Genomic DNA, 22,977 nt, shown 5'->3' on the forward strand with positions numbered 1-22,977 from the left:
TCTTTCCTTTAAGCATGTTTCATTAAAAAATATACACTTTCTCTCTATATAATTTGGTTTTAATACTTTCCAATCTTTTTTTATTAATTTTCTTGCTTCACACAAGAACAGGCTGATGTAGCTGCCTTATTCACTGTTGACCTGAGAACTTTCATGTCCAGATCCATCATCATGGATAATTAACAGAACTGAATGTAGAATATTTATGAAAGAGGGATTTTTTTTTTGTTTTCCCTAAACACAGGTTGATAAACAAGGCGCACAACAGTTAGATAAAGAACATAGAAATAGATGGAAAAATATCGGTTGTTCCGGTGAAGTGTTTAAAGACGTAGCTTTTAAAAACCATTCGGAATTTTTTTTGGACAACCCAGTACTTTTTATTTTCTAGTAAGTTGAAATAATGATCCCGCTTTCCAGTTCATCAACAGATAAGCTGACCGAAATAATAGAGAAGCAAACTAACCATGGATCGCTGATTGACGTTTCTTTTATAAATTGCAGGGTATCATTTCTGGGCAAGGTATTATTACCGGGTGGCAAAATAGAATTTCCAAAACATCGGACTTCCACCGGGCGGCCAGCTTTGATCAAGCTGAAAAAGAGAAACAAAAAAAATGGGAAACAAAATTACAAGAGTCATTAATGGAGGGAAATGACAAATATGGAAAATATTTTTTTTTTTTTTTTCTTTTTGATATGTGGTCACACATCGCTATTGTAATCTTGGTCAGTTTGTCAGTGTGACCCGCTTCATTTTGGACTACTGTTCTCATCTTGAGTGTTATCTTCACAATGTTTTGGCTAATATAAACTCCAAACTCAAGAATCTTTCTGTCAAACTAAAAATTTTCACAAAATTTCCAATGGAACACTTTATTTAATCTAAAGAGGTAGCATGTTCTTGTTCCGTCATCCACAACTGAGTAGAAGTTCTCCTAAGTAATTCACACTTGTGTTTTGAATATCACCCATACTGAGGATTGAACCTTCAACTTCCTGAAGATTGTCACTTGCAACTGGATTTTACCTAGTACTTTATCTATTACACTATGGGCACGTTGACATAACGGTTCCCATTATATCACTGAAGTTAAGCAATGTTGAGCCTGGTCAATATTAAAATGGGTGACCATAAGGGAATTCCAGATGGTGTATATGCTCTCTGCTTATTTCGGCATTGTTTCCAGTCATCTCGCACTTCTTCTTACCATTGGACTCAAGCAGTGCTGATTCAGAAGAGGTATGGTTGATAATTGCGCAACTCTTGCCTCATAATTACATGTGCGGCTACCTTTACAGGCAGTATCCACTGTCTTTCGAGACTGAATGAAGGCTTCCATGGGGTCTTGCAGACTTCTATCCAATCATGGCTGACAGAATGAGAACATACTACTCTGGTGTATTAAATGAAGAGTTCCGTTTGAAATTCCATGGAGATCCCTGAATTTGACAGAAAGATTCCAGAGTTGAACAAAATACATCTGTCGAAAGTCGAACGTTACATCAGTTGAAACATTGTGCAAATAATAAGATGATTAGTCTAAATCATTCAAATAATATGAATAATCAATTCTCATCTCAAAAATTCAGAAACAACATTTTTTCCCTTGGTATATAAACATTTCAGTTTGAAATATTTTTTTTCCTTGGTCTGTCACATTTAAGTTTGAAATATATATGTTTTTCCTTGGTATATCAACATTTCAGTTTGCAACAATATTTTTTTCCCCTTGGTCTGTCACATTTCAGTTTACAACAATATTTTTTCCTTTAGTCTGTCACATGTCAGTTTACAACAATATTTTTTTCCCTCGGTCTGTCACATTTCAGTTTACAACAAGATTTTTTCCCTCGGTCTGTCACATTTCAGTGTGCAACAATATTTTTTCCCCTTAGTCTGTCACATTTTAGTTTGCAACAGTATTTTTCCCCTCGGTCTGTCACATTTCAGTTTACAACAATATTTTTCCCTTGGTCTGTCATGTTTCAGTTAGAAATAATATTTTTTCATCAGTCTATCTTGTCTAAGTTTGGAATAGTTTTTTTGTTGATCTATCACACATAAGTCTGAACTATTTTTATATTGGCCTTTCAGGCTTAAATTTGAAAATAGTAGGTTTTTATCAGTTCACAAAGTTTGTGGTCTAATTGACTGTATGATTTCATCAACATTGAGAATTGTTTAACTTAATCAAGACTATGCGCTAAATATTGGCGGGTATAATATATATTGATCAAAATATATTTATTCAGATGGAGTCAGTATTATGTTGTAAACAGGATATATTCGTGACGATCAGGTTTGATATGTTCCAGGTGACAAAGTTAAGGAATCGACGCTGCTACGAAATCAGTTGAGGATTCCTGATAATAGAAAACAATAATAATTAGTTAGAAATTATGATAGACATACGATTGAATAGTATTTGCAATCTTGACAATCTGGTGAGATAGATGTTTTAATAAGCAATATTTAATCAATATGCTTAAATTAGTAATTGACTCTATCTCTTTCTCTCTCTCTATCTCTCTTTTCCTCTTTCTCTCTCGTGTACATTTTTTTTTTAAGTAATATAACAGTGGAACAAACTATGCAGATTCACATTTTATTAATATATATGTATATTTTTTATATACTTTTTACATAGCATTTTGTTATTACTTGCATCAGTATGGTCTAATGAAAGTTCGATATTTTTTTTTTTTTTTTACTTGGGAGTCACCACTTATCAAGACCAGAAGACCACTCAAGGATAAGTTTAATGAATATAAGGTAGTAGTGTAGTAATCGCTAATAGTGTAAATTGGGTAGACTTTAATTATTTATCAGGGACGGCTCGACAAGAACTTGTTTACATTGGATTTGAAGGCTAGCATGTTGTATTCAACTGGAAAGCAGGCCAGCAAAACAGTGTTCTGGGAAAGAAACTTTGTTCATGGAATTTGCATTTAAATTTAGGCACAGATAGAGAATGGGGGAATTCTTATATAATGGTTGTAGCTATTTACTATGCCTCCTCACGGGACAGAGTTAGACACCAGGGTCGTTTTTTAACGTGGAGAAAAGGTACAAAAATAAAAAATTGTCTCAGTCGTGAAGGACCGCTCCTCCACCGAAAGAGAACAAGAAATGGAAGTGCAGCATCTGAAGAACAGATACTACACCTTGATCTTGGCCAAAAGGCCAAGTAGCGTTATATAGTGGTTGTAGCTAGTCGTGTTCTTTGTGAAAGGTTGGCAGGGGGGGCAATAGATTGGAGTTCAGTCGAGAATTTGCCATGAAAATAGTGATAGAGCAGAGACAGGCTTGCAACGTCTCTTCTGTGGGAAAAAGGTTGCAGGGAAGAGAAAAGGCCATCACTAACTAGGTTTTGAAGCTGATTTTGAACTCTATCAAGGCAGGATAGGGAATGTGAGGAGCAACTTCTGCCCTGATGCGGCAACAGTATTCAATTTTAAGACGTACCTAGCTTTTATACAGATAGAGGATTGCATAAAATTTCTCTTCTTCGAATATGTGTGACTTTAATTCAAATGAACATACGGGAGCATATAAGCCACCATATGCACGATTCCAAGTTCAAAAAGATGAGGTGGAGAAGGCCAGAGATCATATCGGCTGAAACGTTGTTAAAAAATAATGACCAAGATGAGGTCAGCATTTCATATAATCTGAATAATACAAATACAAAGATGTTTAAGTGACACAAAAAAAGCGACCAGTTTGCACTTTTTAGCACCTCTTTTTAGTAGCACTATTGCTTTTCTGTATTTTTTTTTTCTCCCCTATTTAAATGAACATTAATTTCCGCTTTACTTTTTGAATTTTCTGTCACATTTCGAATGCACTTTATTGCTAACAGTCACAGCAACTGTGCCACCTTTTCATACGTCTGCGTCATCGATCCCATCGGTAAACCTTCTGTCGATTCTCAACTAATTCACACCAATCATTCAATTTGAAAGAACAGATCTGGTCATTGGTGGATGCAGTTATTTTTAATCTATAAAAAAAAAAATAAAAAACAATTTATGAAATATTATGGTACTCATGCATCTCTTGACCTGGATTTTTGTAATGTTGGCTCGACCGGCAGCTGACGAGAATTACCGAAAGAAGCCAAGCACTGATCAAATAGTAAACCACAAAGAAAAATAAAAATAGTCATTTTTTTTTTCTTTGATAAAAAAATATTTAAGTATTCAGATGTAACAAAGGAGGAGAGGTATTTTTATTTTTTTAAATCATTTGGCTGGAAAAAAAATTGAAAAATAACATAAACAGCATAAGTTTTCACAAAAACATTCACATATTTTATTAACAATTTTTGAAAGTTAAAAAAAACATTAATATAAATATTTAGTAAACTTCAAGTAGTTTTTTTTGTTATTGCAACTTTTCTTGAAAAAGAAAAAAAAAATAGTTGCAACTCTTATATATAACTTTAGTTCCTTCAGCTATAATTGAAACCGAAACCAAAACTTATGAAGAATTCTTGATAAAATTATTTAGAAAAAAATAGATTACTAAGGTGCCATCAGCTAAAATCGAAACCGAAACAAAGACTCATGAAGAATTTTTGATAAAATTATTTTTAAAAAGCAGATTATTGAAGTGCCATTAGCTATAATCAAAATTTAAACCAAAACCTGTAAGGAATTCTTGGTAAAATTATTTATAAAATAAATAGATGACTTAAGTGCCATCAGCTATAATCGAAACCGAAACCAAAACTTATGAAGAATTCTTGGTAAAATTATTTATGACAAGAAATGGAAGTACATAACAAACGATCTGGATGTAAGCATAGCACAGAAAACAACATACACGCTATTGTATTAATATATAGATGACAAAAGACTAAACAACATATATTTAGGATTGACAAGGGGTTTTAAGAGTTCAGTTGATGAGAGAGTACAGTTGAAGGCAAATTATGGTTTGCACCAGATTGTAAGAAATTGAACAGACCGAGAGGAGTTGACGGCAACTGATAGAGATGGCCTCGATAGAATGTACAGGTGGATGTTAGCGTTTAGAGTGTACTTTTCCATGATGGTGTCACACACGCACCTAGGGTGCAACCTATACGTACAGAAAGTGTCAGAATCTGTGCATTCTGTTGGAGTTGCTTGATTTTAATTTTATACTTGTGAACATGTGCGTGCTTCTCTCGACAGCCACTGATGCGACAGACGACAGCACGGCCAGATGAAAGAGAGTACCATGAAAACAACATTGGAGTTGGCGAGTTGTCAAGCAAGAGGCACGTGGTGTCACAGCCCAAGATATGAAGAGTAGAAAGTGGACCTCATGTTTACCTTCGGCAGCCTTGTAACTACCTCTTCCCTTATTTTGTCCTTTAGTCCTCACATTCCATAAGCAATGTTTCTGACAAAGGGGGAAGAATTGCTGTTTTCTGGGTCATAATCTATTCATCTAACACTTATTGCTGACTAGTTTTTGATCTCGATGTAGTACATTTTTTTTTAACTCCTTACATCAAGTGGCTTCATGCCTTGTTTGGGGGTAATAAAAAGAAAATAGCTTATGTCCTTCTGATCACAGTATCACCATATTACCTTTTTATTCTTATTTTTTTACAATTTCTAATATTCAATTTGATAACTGGAACCCAAGGATGCAATCAAAGTGATATTAATTGAAATAAATTTGGGTAAATCTTTAATCCATTCGGATCCACTGTCCTATAAATACTACTAGGACACTAAATAATTTCTTTTTAAAATGCATAACATATAAGAATAATACTGCTTACTACAGAATCACTCTGAAGAAAAGATAAAAGTCATTTATATTCATCAACTCTTGCTCATTGCAGAAACCTTCTAAAAAATTGTGAAATTTGCTAAAATTACAATAGTAAGCCACTAACTTATTGCCAAAAATGCAATGTAACTCTTTGTGTGAACTGCTTTGCTCCTTACCATAATGTGTAGCGTCTCGATTTCTAAAATATACCACATATACCCAGTGTCCTATTTGTAGGAGCGTCAGTATTTTGCTTTCACGCTCCCTGAATGGTAAAATTTAGAAAGAAAATTATGTGTGCATATTACTCACCAAGTTGCTGAAAATGTATATTCCAAACTTAAAGTGCTATAAAAATAAGAACCTAAGCTGAAGGAAGTGGTGTTATGCAGTTGGGAATGCAATAAATTATTAGTTATTTATCTGTCTGTCGAACTATCTATCTATGTGTATTAATCAATATAACTATCTGTCTATCTATCTATTTATCTATCTATCTATACTAGTGATATTGTTAAAAGAGTTATTCGCTCCCAGGCATTGCGTCTAGCAGAGAAGTGATCAACGATCTTTACTTGGGTGGCTAGTTCTTACATGTCCCACGTCTGAGACACTCCCTCCACCCTTTGAGAGGAGACCCCTCTTTCAGATCATCTTCTGTTGACGTTTTCAATTCAACTCATCTATTTCTTCCAACTAACTTGATCACGTGACAACCACATCCTTCCGGGTCAGCTATCAGAGACTTTTCCTGTGCAACTTGTCTAATTTATAGTCTTGACAAGCTTATCAAACATCTCTAAACAATAAATAACTTCCAATATAAAGTATTTTAACAATACAATATCACTGAATAGATAGATAGTTATATTTATTAATAAAAATAGATAGATCGACAAACAGATAAATGACAAATAATTTCCTGCGTTCCCAACTACATAACAGTGCTGTGCATTTAATTAGGGAAGTTATAATAGGTGAAAGATAATATGGAATAAAAATATTAAACAATCACGATCTTAGCTGAAAAATGTACCGAACGAAGGAGAAATCGCAATGATTGACTGGAGAGTGGCATTAAACATTTAAGCATGTGAAAGTTACATTGATTTCCTCTAAGTATGACTGTTTTATGAGAGTCAGGTAAGTCGGATTTAACATGAGAAATTCTGAATTCAAATGAAACTAATAATTTCTGAAAACAGAGCAATTAATGGCAGGAGGCATTACCATATTGGAAATATGCGAAAACATCTGTGTTTATAGTTCTACGGTGACTGAATTCACAGGAGAATAATCGACTTTATTTGATTAATATAGTAGATATATACTAGCAAAAATGTTTTTGCTATGCTGGGAGCATGATATAATAGAGAACGAGCTACATACACTACCCCTCCTAAAGGAGGGAGTAATTATTGAGCGGATTATATCATGATGAATGAACACTTCCTCCTCCCTTTAAAAGGAGGATTTAATGCCTGGGAGAATGATATGACAACAAAATAGATAGTATCCTGCTCTCTACCCCTTCAAAAAATAAAAGGGGACATAATCTGGGGAGAAATTCTCCCAAAGAGGAAGTAATACCTGAAAGGAATGTATGAAGATAAATGAAAATATATTACTTGACTTTTTCCTCAAAAGAAGAAACCATAACCTAAGAATTAACACACTCGCCCCAAAAAGATGATAATGCCTGGGAGAATGGTATCATGTTGAGTGGAACAATAAAATCGTTGCCCTAAAGAAGAAAACACTAAAACTTTATTTTAAAACTTTTATTGAAAATATCAATTCAATAGAGCTGACATCTATTCAATGTAGCCACCTTCAGCCTCAATCACCACCTTGATATGGGTCCGGAACTGGAAATATGCCTTTTCCATAAGCGCTAACGGGAGATCGGCGAATACTCGGCAAATGGCGACGATTAGGCTGTCTTTGGTGTTGTGGGAGGTCTTGTTAGTGATGTTCTCAACGTATGGCCAAATGAAGTAGTCTAGCGAGTTAAGACATGATAGAAGGCTCCTATCACTCTTAGGATTTGTACATAACTAGCTAACTAGTAAATGGTCTGCAACAAAAAGAATACTGGTTTTCATCAAATGGAAATGGAATCATGTCGTCTTTTGTAGGGTGGCAATTTTATTATTCCACCCTGTAGACCCCTAACTCTGCTAAACATCAGGTTAAAACCCTATCGAAATGATTTCAGGGTGTTATCAAAGAGTTGATCAAACTTGAGCAGACTACGCTGTGAAGAGAAAATCGATTCAGAACAACTTGCATTTGCACTTCTGGATTTTTGAAATGAGGATTGATAATTTATATTATTTGGATTCTTCAGACTACTGTTCTCATCTTGAGTGTGATTTTCACAACATTTCGGTTGATGTAACCTATCTTGTCGAACTCTGAAATGTTTCTGTCGTATTCAGGAATTGAGCAGAATTTCGAACGGAACCCTTTATTTACTTCACAGGAGTAGCATGCTCTTGTTCCTTCAGCTATAAGTAATTCACAATTGTATTTTTTTGGTCACTCACACTGAGAATTGAACCTTCAACCTTCAGGAGAATATCACTTTTACAATTGATTTTTCCACGTACTCTAACCACTGCACAACATATCTTAAAAGACAACACAAAGGTGCACTGATCAACTTTGATCCGGCGAAAGCTTTAACTGCACTCACACTTGCTTCTTGGCATCTTGTTTTAGAGACCACCAGTTTTAAACCAGACTTCCGCAAATGGATCTCATTACAGTATTGCCTGCCAATGACAGTAGCGTAGATAAACGGAAAACATTTGTAATCTTTTATAATAACTTGGTTGGTGCATCAGGACTGTCTGCTCCCACCCTTGCTCTACATCCTAACGTTGGAACCGTTACGCTGCAAGGTCAGGAACAGTGCGACAAATTCGATCCTATGCAGAATTGTTTTGTCTGATTCATGCTTTGCTAGAGTTTCCATGTTGGCCGATGGCATCACTGTCTTTATGTTATACTTCCGAAACATGGAGTTGCTAATAGAAGTACTAACACATCATGAAACAATCATGGGAGGCTAAAATAAACCGCAGTAAGTCGGTCCGCCTGTGGTTGGTGCCTGGAGTTGCAACACTATGCTTCCGGTAAATTTCTATTGAATTATAGTCAGGTACAAATTCTTGGCATCTGGTTCAGACCAGGAATCCATCTTAAGAGGAACTGGTTAGAGGTATAGTCAAAAGTCCAAGTGTCAGTTAAGACTTGGCTTTAAAGGAAACTCGTTTTAAAGGTGGAAGCCGAGGCATGCACTACTTACATCTCCTCTTTAATCCTTTACCGATCGGCCATCCTTCTATTTAATTTTTGTTGTTGCTTCTCTGGAATGGGAAGAGATTCTAAGTTTGTAGACAGGTCAGTATTCAACATCGGCCTCATGGAGGAGGGGGAGAAGGATGTCTGATTACATGTATCATGGACATGCTGAGAGACTGGCTTTCCTGAGTAGAACTTTAGCATCAAAATCTACATTGAGCTCCGTGGTTAAGAGTGCCTCTCCTAACCTCGTATTTGACCATAGAATGTACTCTTCCAAGTAATATGTTCATGAAGGTCTTTCTTAATTTTCAAGTTTGGTTTGGTTGGAATACTTTGTTTTACGGCATATCAAGTCTTTTCGGGTTATTTAATGCCAAATTCAGTAATTTTACAAAAAATTTTTTATGTTTTAAGTACTTTAGGTCTCCAAATATTTATCCATAGTGTTTGGTTTGATTGTTTTGTAGAAAAAAATGTTGTTTTTGACTTTGCATAACATGATTGAGTTTTGCAAAGGGAAAGTAAAAAACAAACAAACAATAGCGTCAATGTTGGGTGCATTTTTTGGTCAGGAAATCAATATCTTTAGACAGTCTGATCTGATAGCACCAGATGCTACTCTGGGATCTTAAAGCAATGGTAAACACGGAGCAATTCCACTTTCCCCACATAGGGCCTCACTACTGGATGTCTTTTAAGGTCATACCCAAGACCCCATAAGAGATTTGATTATCATCCCATCAAGGTGGCCTCACACTAGCATATTCTCTTCAATACCAAGTTCCTTGATGCTGTAAAAAGCACCTCACCCCACAAACTTTTGTCATGCATTATGGCACTTTTTCTTCAGCACCTGCTCCAGTTACTTCTAGCAGCGCCTGTTTCAGTTTCAACTTTAGCCTGCTTTTCCAATTCCCACTTCTTTCTGTAGTGCCTGCTCTTTTCAACATCTATTACTCCAGTTTCAGCAGCTCCTTTTCCAGTATCTGCCTTTCTAGTTCTCATTGACTGTCCAATGCTATTCAGTTTTCAGAGATCCACTTCCTGTTAATCCAGTCTTTTACTCCAGTCCAGGTTCCAGCTTCCCCTGTTTCTGTTGATTTAGCGTTTCCTGCTGTCAAGGTTCCAGAAATATCCATTCCCACTGATCCAATTTCTACTGCTGTCTAGCTACATCGCTTTTATTCCTTCCTACTTCCAGAGACATCACTGGCCAAAGCTTCGCTGGTGATTGGCCCCTGCAATAAGTTTTTCTATCAATGTTTTACAAAGGGAACTAAAGATTGGCACTTAGTCGAGCATCTACCATGATAAAACACAGTTCACAGATAAAGATAAAACCGATGCATTATCTTCAGACATATTAATTATGCATTAGTCACAATCTTTCTTTTAATTTATCTTTTCCTTTTGAATTATTTTTAGCAAATAAGACTTTATCGCAAAGTTCAATAGTCACTGTGTCATATATTGAGGAGTGATGGGTATGGTGATATGGGATAAATCGTTGTGAAAATGGAAGCAATTCCTCCCTCTGTTCCAATCTTGACTTTGGCATTATGAGATGTGCTAGGCGGTGGCTTTCAACAAGTAACACCTATTCCCATTGACTTGAGTCAGGTTTGGGCATATACAGGGCTAGTCGGAATTATATTAACATCAGTACGAAAAAATTCTGCTTTCTTGGCACTTCAGCTTGAAGCAAAGTGTAGTATCTGTTCTGATACCACATTTCAGTATACACTATAATCACATTGACACATTGGTTCCTGTTAGATCATCAAAGTTAAGCAATGTTAAATGTAGCCAATACTAAATGCATCAAGTAATTCCTAAATGGTCAACCCATCTCAGCATTTTTTTTCCATTTGACTTTTTTTTTTTGCCACTGACAACTCAAGCAGCACTGATTCAGCTGCAGAGGTGGAATCAAACCCAAGACACCCAGTTACAAGACCAGAGTGGTATTGGCATCATATCTCCATAGAAGTATCTCGTTCGCTTGCATGAGAAGCGAGTGCAGGCTACTTAAACAAAACATTCATGGTAATGAGTGTGCTTTTCAAATATACGTCATCTTGCTGACACTTAACATTAGCAAAAGTATGGCTGAAGATTGTGCAACACATGCTTCACAAATGCACGTGTAGCCATTCTTACAAGGGCTATCCATTTTCTCCTAAGACTGAATAGAGATCATGACAACATTTCATTTTTTTTTTATCTTCTGTCAGTGAAGGAAAAATCTTTCTAGACTGAGGTAATTTTTATTTTTGTTGCAACCCAGAATGCCTAGTTTTGAACATTTTCTCTTCCTCCTCCTGGATTTTCTCTACATTAAAAACTAACCTTATGTCTAACTCTGCCCACATGAGGAGGCAAGTAAATAGAAACACTTGTACGAGAGAAATTTTTAATGTAGGGGAGAAACTCAACTCCAAAAGCAGGCATCCTGATTGGTTAAAACATGAAAATTGCCCCAGTCTAGAAGAACTTCTTCTTCACTGACTGAGGAAAGAAAAGATGAAGTGCATAAGTAGAACAGATACAACACTTTAGACTTAAGAACTCCTGTTTTATGCGATGCAGTCACCATCGTTTTTGATCTGATGCCCGATCCACAGCATCCCTTCAGCTTCTTTTCATTGCAATCAAATATTTCTCGGTCATCTGCTTTAAGTTCATTTTTGTTAAACAGATACAGGTATGCGACATTGTGGTGATGCGACAGAGAATGGAGCTTGACTGATAGTGCAGAATTGGAGACTTTTTTTGGATCCTGTCTAAGAGTGAGAAACTACTGATAGATGCCCTAGTCTAGATGTGGTAACAATATTCCATGCATGGACGAATTGTGGCTGTGTAGAGATAGAATACTCTCTGGTGTGAGTAATTTTCTAGCATGATAAAGAGAGCCCACCTTATTTGCAGCAGTCTTAGCTATGTCCTCAATGTATTTGTTTAGTTTAATGTTGCCTGTGAGTGTTAAGCCGACGAGTTTAAAGGATGAGCTATCAGATACAATGTTATTTATCATGGACATGTTTTTGTAGTTGTTAAAGGAAAGAAGCTTTGGTTGCATTCAAATTTAATGGTAACATTTAATTTTGATGTTAGCATTAAATTTAATGGTAACATTTAATTTGATGTTAGCATTAAAATTTAATGGTAACATTTAATTTGATGTTAGCATTAAAATTTAATGGTAACATTTAATTTAAACGTTACCATTCATTTCACTACAGAGGGAGATTGGTGTTGCCATTTTGGGGTTTCATAGTTAAAATGTTTTGAAAATGTGACGAATATCGTAGTCACTTATTGGACACTACAATGTCCTTACTGGATTGCATGTCAGATAGTTTATATTTTGGCGTATAAGACGACCCTTAAAGTTAAAAAATCATCTTTTAAAAACCAATATTTCATAAGATACCAGGTATTGCCATCTCTAGTCTAGACTAAACAAACATGGTTTTGTGATTTAGCATTTGTCTTACACAACCAATATATGATAAGTTTATTAAAATTTGCTCCAATTTTGTACCTCGTCTTATCTGACGGTCGCTTTATACGCTGAAATATACGGTATTTAAAATCTGAAAATGACATGTGTAATCTGCTTCACTTTTCCACAGGAAAAACTTGAAATAGGTAAAATCTGGTGAACAAGATGGCTATTCAAACAATCCATGCCTGACTAGGTTAGTTGTCATCCAGCCAGTCTTGCACAAATGCGGCATAATGGGTTGACGCACTATCCTCTTCAAAATACAGACCCTTTGCACTATCTTCTTGCAATAACGGCAAAAGCCGCTGTTGTAGTACAACTAATGACTATGCAGTTAAGATAAAGTTACTTGTGATGAACCTGTATAGTTAAGAATGAAAATTGATTTTTAAACTAAGAACGTTAGAGAGAATGGAGGAAGAAGATGGGAGGAGGAGGATGAGCAGGAGAAAGAAGATAGAAGAAAGAGGAAGAATATGGGAGGTGGAGGAAAAAGGAGGAGAGAAAGAAGGAAGAAGAGAAAGGAGAAAGATGGCAGAAGATAGGAGGAGGAAAAGGAAGTAGGAGAGGAAGAAGACAGGAGAGGGAGAGAAAGGAGAGGGAAGAGAACGAGAAAGTAAGAATGAGATGAAAAGAGAAGGGAAGAAGAGAAAGAGAAAGGAAAAGGAAAGGAAAAGAAGGATGAAGATAGGAAGAAGAGGAGAAAGAGAAAGAAAAAGAGAAATGAGAAGGAAGGAGCATGAGAGAAAAAAGAGAAAAAGAAGAGAAAAGAGGAAGAAGAGAAAGGAAGAGGAAAGAGGTGAGAAAAGAAAAGAAAGACAGAAGAAAAAAGGAGAAAGAAAGAAACGTGGAAGAGGATCGAGGTAGAAAAAGAGAAGAGAGAAAATAGAAGTAGAAGAGAAAGAAAATTTTTCTTTTACATGGGAGTTGTCACTTATCAAGGCCCAAAGGCCACTCAAGGATAAGGGTGAATAAGTGTACGATGGTCACCAGGATTAATAGTGGTGGTAATGGGGTAGAAATGGATTATTTAGAGGAGCGGCTTAATAAGAACTTGTGTACATTGGACTTGAAGACGACCATATTGTAGTCAGCTGGAAAGCAAGCCAGCAGAACAGATTTCCACAAGCAGGCAGTTCTAGGAAAAAAGTTTTGTTCATGGAATTTGCGCTTAGATTTAGGCACAGATAAAGAGTGGGGGGGGGGACTGTTGATAGTCGTCGTCACTAGGCAAATGATTTTGTGAAAGTTTGGCAAGAGGGGACGAGCATTTGCCATGAAAATAACAATAGAACAGAGACAGGCTGCAACATCTCTTGTGTGAGAAAGAAGTTGCAGGAAAGAAAAAAGGGGCATCATCTACTGGGGGAGGGGTCACCGCTTATCAAGGCCCAGAGACCACTCGAGGATAAGGGTTAATAGGTATACATTAGTCATTGTGATTTTAGCGTAGTAAACATTATTGGGAATTTTATAACTTGGATTACTTAGGGGGACAGTTCAATAAGAACTTGTTCACGTTGGACTTGAAGAAAATCAGATTGTAGTCAGCTGGAAAGCAGGCAAACGGAATAGAGTTCCACAGGCGAGCAGTTCTAAGAAAGAAGCCCTGTTCATGGAATCTACGTTTAGGTATAGGCAGGGATAAAGAGCGTGGGTAATTGTTGATAGTGGTTCTACCAAGACGAGTGTTTTTCGTGAAAGTCTGGCGAGGGGGGACCAGAGCGTTTATTGTGAAAAGATAAAAGTTTGGTTTTGGATGTGTTAAAATGAACCAAATGGTGGAAGAGCAAAAGGAAGGGGCAAGAAGATGAAGGCAGGGAGTAAAGAAAGGGGAAGAGGAAGAGAGGAAGGGGTAAAGGAAAAGAAAAAAAGGAAAGAGTTAGAAGAGGAAGAGAATGTAAGGATATAAAGGGGAAAAAGATGGATGAAAAGGTGAAGAAATGGAATAGAGAATGAAGAGGAGAAAGAAAGGAGAAGATGAGGAAAAAGAGACAAATAGAAAAGAAAAAAGAAAGGAAAAAGAAAAGAAAAAAGAAAGAAAAGAAAAGAAAAAAAGAAAGAAAAGAAAAAAGAAAGAAAGAAAGAAGGCAAAGATTTTGACGTAAGAGAGACTCGTTAGAGCATATCATCTTGAACATTTATCTCGGCATTAAAAGGGTTAAAACTTAACATTTTCAGAACTGTAAGTTGTGAGTGAAACAGTCGCACCTGCAAGTGATCTTTCCAAATGGCAACTAAGAATAATAAAACTCCTATCTTTTGGCGATTCCGTTTTTTTTTTTTTGCTTTCACCCACAATCTTCTGCAGCTCATTACTAAGTGAAATATGTCTTTACAGTCTTTTTTTTTTTTTTTTTAAATAAAACAAATTCAAATTATTTAAACAATAAAAGTTCAATAGAACAATATACACTTTTTTTTTAACAAAGAATATTTAAAAAAAAAACATTTTTAGAAATTCGAACGTTTATTTTACCTTCAAATCTCAACATAAAATTCGGTACATATTTAGAATTTCACTTATTTTTTTTTGTTTTTAAATAAGAAAAATCTTTATGGAACGAAGATGTCATATTCCAAAAATTATGTAGATTTTGCTAGTAAATTTACTATTTAGTTAATAAACGAAAATATTTAGTTGTCAAAGGTCAACTAAAAATAAATTTGTCGGTAGAGCCCTGCTTTTATAAAAATATATATATATATTATATATATATATATATATATAAATAAACGCAGAATTTTGTATACAAATATTCCTAATAGCCAACCTTATTTTGATGATTCCTTCCGGACGATCTTCTGATAAAATCAACGAGGTAAAACTGACCGTAGTGAATCCAGAAAAATTTTTGTTTGTTTCACATTCAACTGAAACCTGAAAAAAAAAAAGAAAAAATTAAAAATAAAAATTTATGGATTTCATTAGAAAAGAGAGTAGAACAAAAAAGTAATAATAATAATAATAATAATAATAATAATAATAATAATAATAACTGATAAACCCATGCAAGCAAGATACAAACTGATAACCCCATCCAAGCAAGATACAAACTGATAACCCCATCCAAGCAAGATACAAACTGATAACCCCATCCAAGCAAGATACAAACTGATAACCCCATCCAAGCAAGATACAAACTGATAACCCCATCCAAGCAAGATACAAACTGATAACCCCATCCAAGCAAGATACAAACTGATAACCCCATCCAAGCAAGATACAAACTGATAACCCCATCCAAGCAAGATACAAACTGATAACCCCATCCAAGCAAGATACAAACGGATAACCCCATCCAAGCAAGATACAAACGGATAACCCCATCCAAGCAAGATACAAACGGATAACCCCATCCAAGCAAGATACAAACGGATAAACCCATCCAAGCAAGATACAAACTGATAACCCCATCCAAGCAAGATACAAACTGATAAACCCATCCAAGCAAGATACAAACTGATAACCCCATCCAAGCAAGATACAAACTGATAAACCCATCCAAGCAAGATACAAACTGATAAACCCATCCAAGCAAGATACAAACTGATAACCCCATCCAAGCAAGATACAAACTGATAACCCCATCCAAGCAAGATACAAACTGATAAACCCATCCAAGCAAGATACAAACTGATAAACCCATCCAAGCAAGATACAAACTGATAACCCCATCCAAGCAAGATACAAACGGATAACCCCATCCAAGCAAGATACAAACTGATAAACCCATCCAAGCAAGATACAAACTGATAAACCCATCCAAGCAAGATACAAACTGATAAACCCATCCAAGCAAGATACAAACTGATAAACCCATCCAAGCAAGATACAAACTGATAACCCCATCCAAGCAAGATACAAACGGATAAGCCCATCCAAGCAAGATACAAATGGATAACCCCATCCAAGCAAGATACAAACGGATAACCCCATCCAAGCAAGATACAAACTGATAAACCCATCCAAGCAAGATACAAACTGATAACCCCATCCAAGCGAGATACAAACGGATAACCCCATCCAAGCAAGATACAAACGAATAACTCCATCCAAGCAAGATACAAACGGATAACCCCATCCAAGCAAGATACAAACGGATAATCCCATCCAAGCAAGATACAAACAGATAACCCCATCCAAGCAAGATACAAACGGATAACCCCATCCAAGCAAGATACAAACTGATAAACCCATCCAAGCAAGATACAAACTGATAACCCCATCCAAGCAAGATACAAACGGATAACCCCATCCAAGCAAGATACAAACGGATAACCCCATCCAAGCAAGATACAAAAGGATAACCCCATCCAAGCAAGATACAAACGGATAACCCCATCCAAGCAAGATACAAACGGATAATCCCATCCAAGCAAGATACAAACGGATAACCCCATCCAAGCAAGATACAAACGGATAACCCCATCCAAGCAAGATACAAACGGATAACCCCATCCAAGCAAGATAGAAACTGATAAACCCATCCAAGCAAGAAGACCAGATGTCATAATAATTAAAAAGAAAGAAAAATCCTGTCAAATCGACTTTGCGGTTCCAGCCAACCATAGGGTGAATATCAAAGAAAAGGAGAAACGGAGCAAATACACAGAGCTAGCCAGAGAGCTGAAAGGAATATAGAAGATGAAGAAAATCAAGATAATATGTATAATAATATGAGCACTAGGAACAATCCCGAAAAACGTTGAAAAAAGAATGGGAGGAATTGGAATCAAAGAAATGACTGGAAAACTACAACGAACAACAATAATGAAAACAGCTGAAATATTAAGGAAAACCCTTGAGTGTGGAAACTAACACACATGAGCAACAAGCGTGGGCCAGACAAACTGCTGCAGAAGGAAAAAATGAAACGCCATATAATAAAACCAAGAACATTGAAGCCGCATATCTATAAGTTCTCTAACTCCACCCCCACCCATTACCACATCACTGCCCCCCCCCTCAAAAAAAAAAGAAAAAAAAGAAGAAAGACCAAACAGCCAAGTAGAAGAAAAGACCGAGGAGAGAGCACTGACCAGATCTCCACTGAATAAGAACAAAGAGAACTGGGACCTGGAGGAGGCGTATTGCCACTCAAATTCCAGTGAAGACCGATAGCCGCTGCCAATGAGAAATCAATGACAAGCAGCTGTTTCGATAATGCAAATTTATTTGCAAATACTATCGAAAGAGGTGGAGAGTGCTAGAAAATGTGGGGAAACTTGTCACTCAGCTTCCAGGGTACACTACAGGCCGGTTTCATGGAGAGATCTTTGACGACCTGTGTGAAAGCTCCTTGTGAGCCATTAATAACAGCAACAATAATAACATAAGAGAAGAAAGAATATGTATATGAACATGTGTATGATAAATAATTATAATTACATTCAGAACATATAATACTAGGGTAATTCCAAAAGTAAAGCCTCTTATCTTTATTTTTAACTCAAAAAGTTAAAGAACTATAAAGTCGGAAATGAGCAACTTCTTGTGCTCCAGAATTTATTTTTCTACATAGTCACCACCATTCTCAATGCATTTTTGCCAGGAATTCAATGATGCATTTCTGCTTCTGACACACATCCTTGACAGGTGTTACTTTTTTAGAGTCTCACACCGTCAATATCTGCACCAGAGAGATGAAACTTTCATGTATAAGTTCAGTCATCATAACAATGCAATTTACAATCCCCCTCTGATCCATTCAGGCGGAATAAAAATAGCAGGTATTACTTTTGGAATGCCCCTCGTTCTATAATGATTACTGGTTATAAATGTTATGACAATTTAATAAGAGACATAAATGCCAATCCAAATTTAAAGAATAATTTAAAACTTCCTGCGAATTTATTCTACTGCGGTTGGCCTTCGGGCCGGGATCAAAGTGTAGTATATGTTCTGCAGATACTGCACTTAAGATAATTTGTACCAGTCAATGGAGGGGAAACCCTCTATGCTGGGACAATTATTATTTTTGGTAATCAGAGTGCCCCCTTTTTGCCTACTTTTTTTTTTTTTTTTTTTTTTTTTTTACATGGGGGGGGTCACCACTTATCAAGGCACGGAGGCCACTCAAGGATAAGGGTTATTGCGTGTACAGTAATCAATGAGATAGTATTGTAGTAATCATTAGTATTGGATATTTGATAGAGTGTCTTAGGGGAGCTGGTTTTTACCCCACATTAAAAACGGCCTTGTGCCTAATTTGCTTTGGTGGGGAAGCAAATAAATACAATAAACACCCCTCAACCGAGTAGTTATACACATTTGAAAATATTTTCTTTTTCTGAAGATGAGGTATAACTCGAAAACTTAGAGAATATAACACTGCAATACTATTCTGTTAGTAAATAAATATTTTATATATTGTTATTTTATTTATTTTTTAATTTTTTGCCGCAGTGGATAGAGGCATTGAATCTCTATGGTTCCAGGTGATCATTGTCTGAAGATAGCGGTTTCAATCCTGCCCAAAGCAAGCCAAAACGTGGTGAAACAACAACTATGGAAGGCAGTAATTATTGGTTTGTTGTTTGGTCGTTTTTGTTTTACGGCATATCAACCTTTTTCAGGTTATTTAATGCCGAATCTAGTTATTTTGAGGAACGATTTTTAATGGAGTATATATATTTTTTTAAGTCAGATTCTATTTAACCCATAGTTGAGACCCTAACAGGTACTACCACTCCGTGTCAGAGTGGACCTGGGAGCAATGGCAATTAAAGGGTGGCTCCACACTCCCCAAATCCCGCAAGGTGGGGGCCTCACCATCAGATATAGTTTTAGGTCATATCCAGGACCAGGTAATTATTGGAGATACAGTCAAGAGACCCGGCATTCCTATCCCGTCATGGTTAGCCGCCTGAAGAAGACCAGAGGAATAGTTGGCCAAAACATGGTGAAGAAGAAGAAACAACAACGACGACGAAAATGAGGATAATAGTCCGCAAATGAATACATAATTATTTTGTAATTAAAGATTACAATATTCTTTCAATATTGTTATTATTCTTTTTATCTTGTCCCGTCCGTAACAGTTTTTTTTTCTTCCTCAAAACTACATTGCCATAGCCTTCAAAACACAGCTTAACAAAAACAAATTATTTGGAGTGTTTGAACAATATTCCAATATTCTTTTATGTAAGGAAGTTACTCCAGACAAGGCATGAAACCACTTTATGCAAAAAGCTAAAAATAACAAAAGATGACGCAAAGTCAGGAGATGCCTATCGACCTTAGTACCAAAAAGGCCAAAGCTACAGGTCGGAGAAAAACAGTCAGCAGGAAGAGAGTTCCATAAGCCTACAGTTCTTGGAGAGAAGATATTGGAATATATTATTATAACGACATATCTGTACAGTGAATTAATAAAAACCTTGAAATAATCACGTCAAACGAGCTAGAAGAAAGGAAGCAGGGAAAAGATCTGTTAATTATTTATTTATTTATTTTTTTTTTACATGGAGGTCACCAGTTATCAAGGCCCAGAAGCCACTCAGGGATAAGGGTTATTGCGTGTACAGTAATCAATGGGATAGTATTGTAGTATTGGAGATTTGATAAAGTGTCTTACTTAAGGGGACGATTTATCAGGAATGTTGGACTTGAAGTTTATTTTGTACTCTGTCAAGGCAAGATAGGCTGTTTTTAGCAGCTCCTGCCCAGATATGGCAGCAGTACTCCATCCTTGGACATACTTGGCTTTTATACAGATAGAGAATTGCATCAATAGTGAGATATCTTCTGGAGCAGTAGAAGGATCCCACTATTTTTCCAGCGACCTGGGCAACAGACTTGATGTACGTATTCCATTTAAGATCAGGAGTAAAGGTCAAGCCCAGAAGCCTGTCAAAACTTGAGGCCTCCCCAAGACAAGAGCCATTCATTTTAATTGATGCCAGATGAGGATCAGAACGTTGATGATGTAAAGATAGAAGTTTGGTTTTAGATGCATGAAGAATAAGTGTCATAATAGTACTGATAGAAGAGACTAAGACTAGTGATTTCACAAAACAATAGCTTTATAATCACTCCATCACTCCAAAGTTGGTGAAGACGCCCAGCTAATGTAAATGTCACCTCGCGTCACCTAGGACATAAGCTCACCAACCCTCTTCTCTACTGTTTCAGAGTGTAGAGTGAACAGCATTCTTTAGTGGAACTAAACTTGTATGGAACTTGGAGGCCACACTCAGACTTCATTAAGATCGTCAGTGCCGTGTGTAATCAGCCCTCGTCAGTCTCTTCACCCATACCTCATTGACTAAGGAAAGGTGTGCTACTCATCTATGCTGTTCTACGACTACACATCGTCAGGATCTCGCCGCTTTCGAAAGCAACTCATTCAACCTGGATAAATAATGGGCGACAAAATTGAAGTCACCTGCCCGGTTACTGGATGTGGCTGGAAATCCCAGAAACTTCCTGAATTCTTCAGTAACATACTCATTACCTCCATGAATCTTCATGCCCAAACTGCCCATCCAGCCCCAATAGCCAACCCCCAACAACCAGCAGCTCCCAGGCTGAAACTTAAGTCTCCATCTATTGGTGGCGGGAGCACTCCCGATCAATGGTCGTCCTTCAAGCGACAATGGTCTATGTATAAGATCGGCATGGCTATCACCGATGCTATGTGTGCCACGACCCTCTTCCACTGCTGTGATGCGGACCTCATGAATGACCTCATGAGAGACTTGCAGGAAGATTTGTCATCAATGACTGAGGCGGACCTCCTTGCTGCTATAAGGCGCCTGCCAGTCAGGGAGGAGAGCACTCTGGTCCACCGCATCAAACTCAGTAGGATGACACAGGCCCCTGGTACCCCTATCAGGACCTTCCTTTCTGCTCTCAGGGGTCAGTCCGCCTTATGCCAGTACACAGCAAAGTGTAAGGAACCGGGCTGTGGCCACACTTATGATTACAGCAGTGAGATTATTAGGGATAATCTTATTCGTAGTATTGCTGACCTAGAGATTCTTTCTGATCTGTTGGGTGATCCCAAAACAGACCGAACCCTGGAGGAAACTGTTGCTTATATAGCCCTGAAGGAACAGGGTAAATCCACCAGGGCAGCTGTTGGAGAAACTACCGCTGCCATGAGCCATGGCAACGACAAACCCCACCAGTCACAACCATCTCGCAGCAACAAGCAGAGCAAGTCCTGGGCCTGCGGAGAACTACAGCACGGTAAGTCGAATGACCAAAATTCCAGAGCTGCGGTGCTCTGTTAAAGACCATTTTCCGACTAACTGCAGTAAGTACTTGAACTATGAGTTATGGGGCCACTAAGACAGATCTTCCAGGTGGTGCTCTCAGAACCCCTGCTGTAAAGTTAAGCCCAAGTACAGTAATGACGCCTTGCACATGGGGGATGACGAAGCTGGCACTCTATTTGACCAACTTTGTACGGTCCAAACTCATCAACCCTTAACTAGCAGCTGCAAGCCAATCGAACATCATGTTTACGAAGGCAAATGGGTTGCTAGACCTTCCAAGACCCACCCAATGATGACGGTGAAACTCACCCCATTACCAGATGACCACAAGAAGCTTCGCCGCCCACTCAAATCCTCCAACCCCACATCAATCGAAATACCTATGGTGGCGGATTCTGGTTGTCAGAGTTCCATCATACCTATCAGATCAGCACTTGCGATGGGCATCACCAAGACTGACATATTCCCTGTCAAATTGAGCTAGCGAAGAGGACCTAGGAGTTAAAAGAGGTATCTTTGTGGAGGTATCCACAGGTGATGTATCTGGCACACCAAAAACAACAAAGCAGTTGTTATATGTGTCTAGAAAAATCGGCAAAGCTTTCCTTTGTTGTTAAGCACGGGTGGCATTATGGGCCATACTGTGCCAGCAAGACTCCCTGGCTACAGTGGAAGATGAAAATAGGCAGTGTTCATGGCCAAAACGCACTGAGTTACCACCACCTATACCAACAAAGCTTCCAACAGGTATTGTGCCCACTGATGAAAATGTGCCCATTCTGAAGCAATGGCTGCTTGACTTCCATTCATCAACAACGTTTAATACATGCGAGCACCAGCCACTTCCCATGATGAAGTCCAAACTGCTGGAGCTCCATATCGACCCCAATGCAAAGCCAGTCGCCATTCATAAGCCTGCATTGGTCCCCCTACACTGGCAGGATAAGGTCTATAACGACCTTGAGAGAAACGTCACTATCAACGTCCTAGAGAAGGTTAGCCCCAACACGCCAACCACCTGGTGTTCCCGCATGGTGATGACCGAAAAAGCTGACGGCTCTCCTAGAAGAACAATAGATCTGCAGCCACAGAATCGACGGTCCGTGAGGCAAACTCACCATGTGGAGACCGTCACGTATGCTTGGAATGGTTA

The 22,977-nt window shown here is 37.5% G+C and overlaps 1 protein-coding gene across 1 annotated transcript in view; it reads right to left on the minus strand.

Moving 5' to 3' along the window:
* The window catches only part of LOC145255806 (uncharacterized), a 654,582-nt gene that overhangs the window by 429,547 nt on the left and 202,058 nt on the right, over window positions 1-22,977 (minus strand). Inside the window, exons 3-4 of the mRNA XM_080114494.1 lie at window positions 15,374-15,480; window positions 467-595 (exon numbers count right to left, since the gene is read on the minus strand). Coding sequence (XP_079970620.1) covers window positions 467-595; window positions 15,374-15,480 — 236 coding nt within the window. The remainder of the gene's footprint in view (window positions 1-466; window positions 596-15,373; window positions 15,481-22,977) is intronic.

The sequence above is a fragment of the Euprymna scolopes genome, chromosome 31 (genome assembly GCF_053919585.1).
Source record: "Euprymna scolopes isolate OS-2025 chromosome 31, ASM5391958v1, whole genome shotgun sequence".
Lineage (NCBI taxonomy): Eukaryota > Metazoa > Mollusca > Cephalopoda > Sepiida > Sepiolidae > Euprymna > Euprymna scolopes.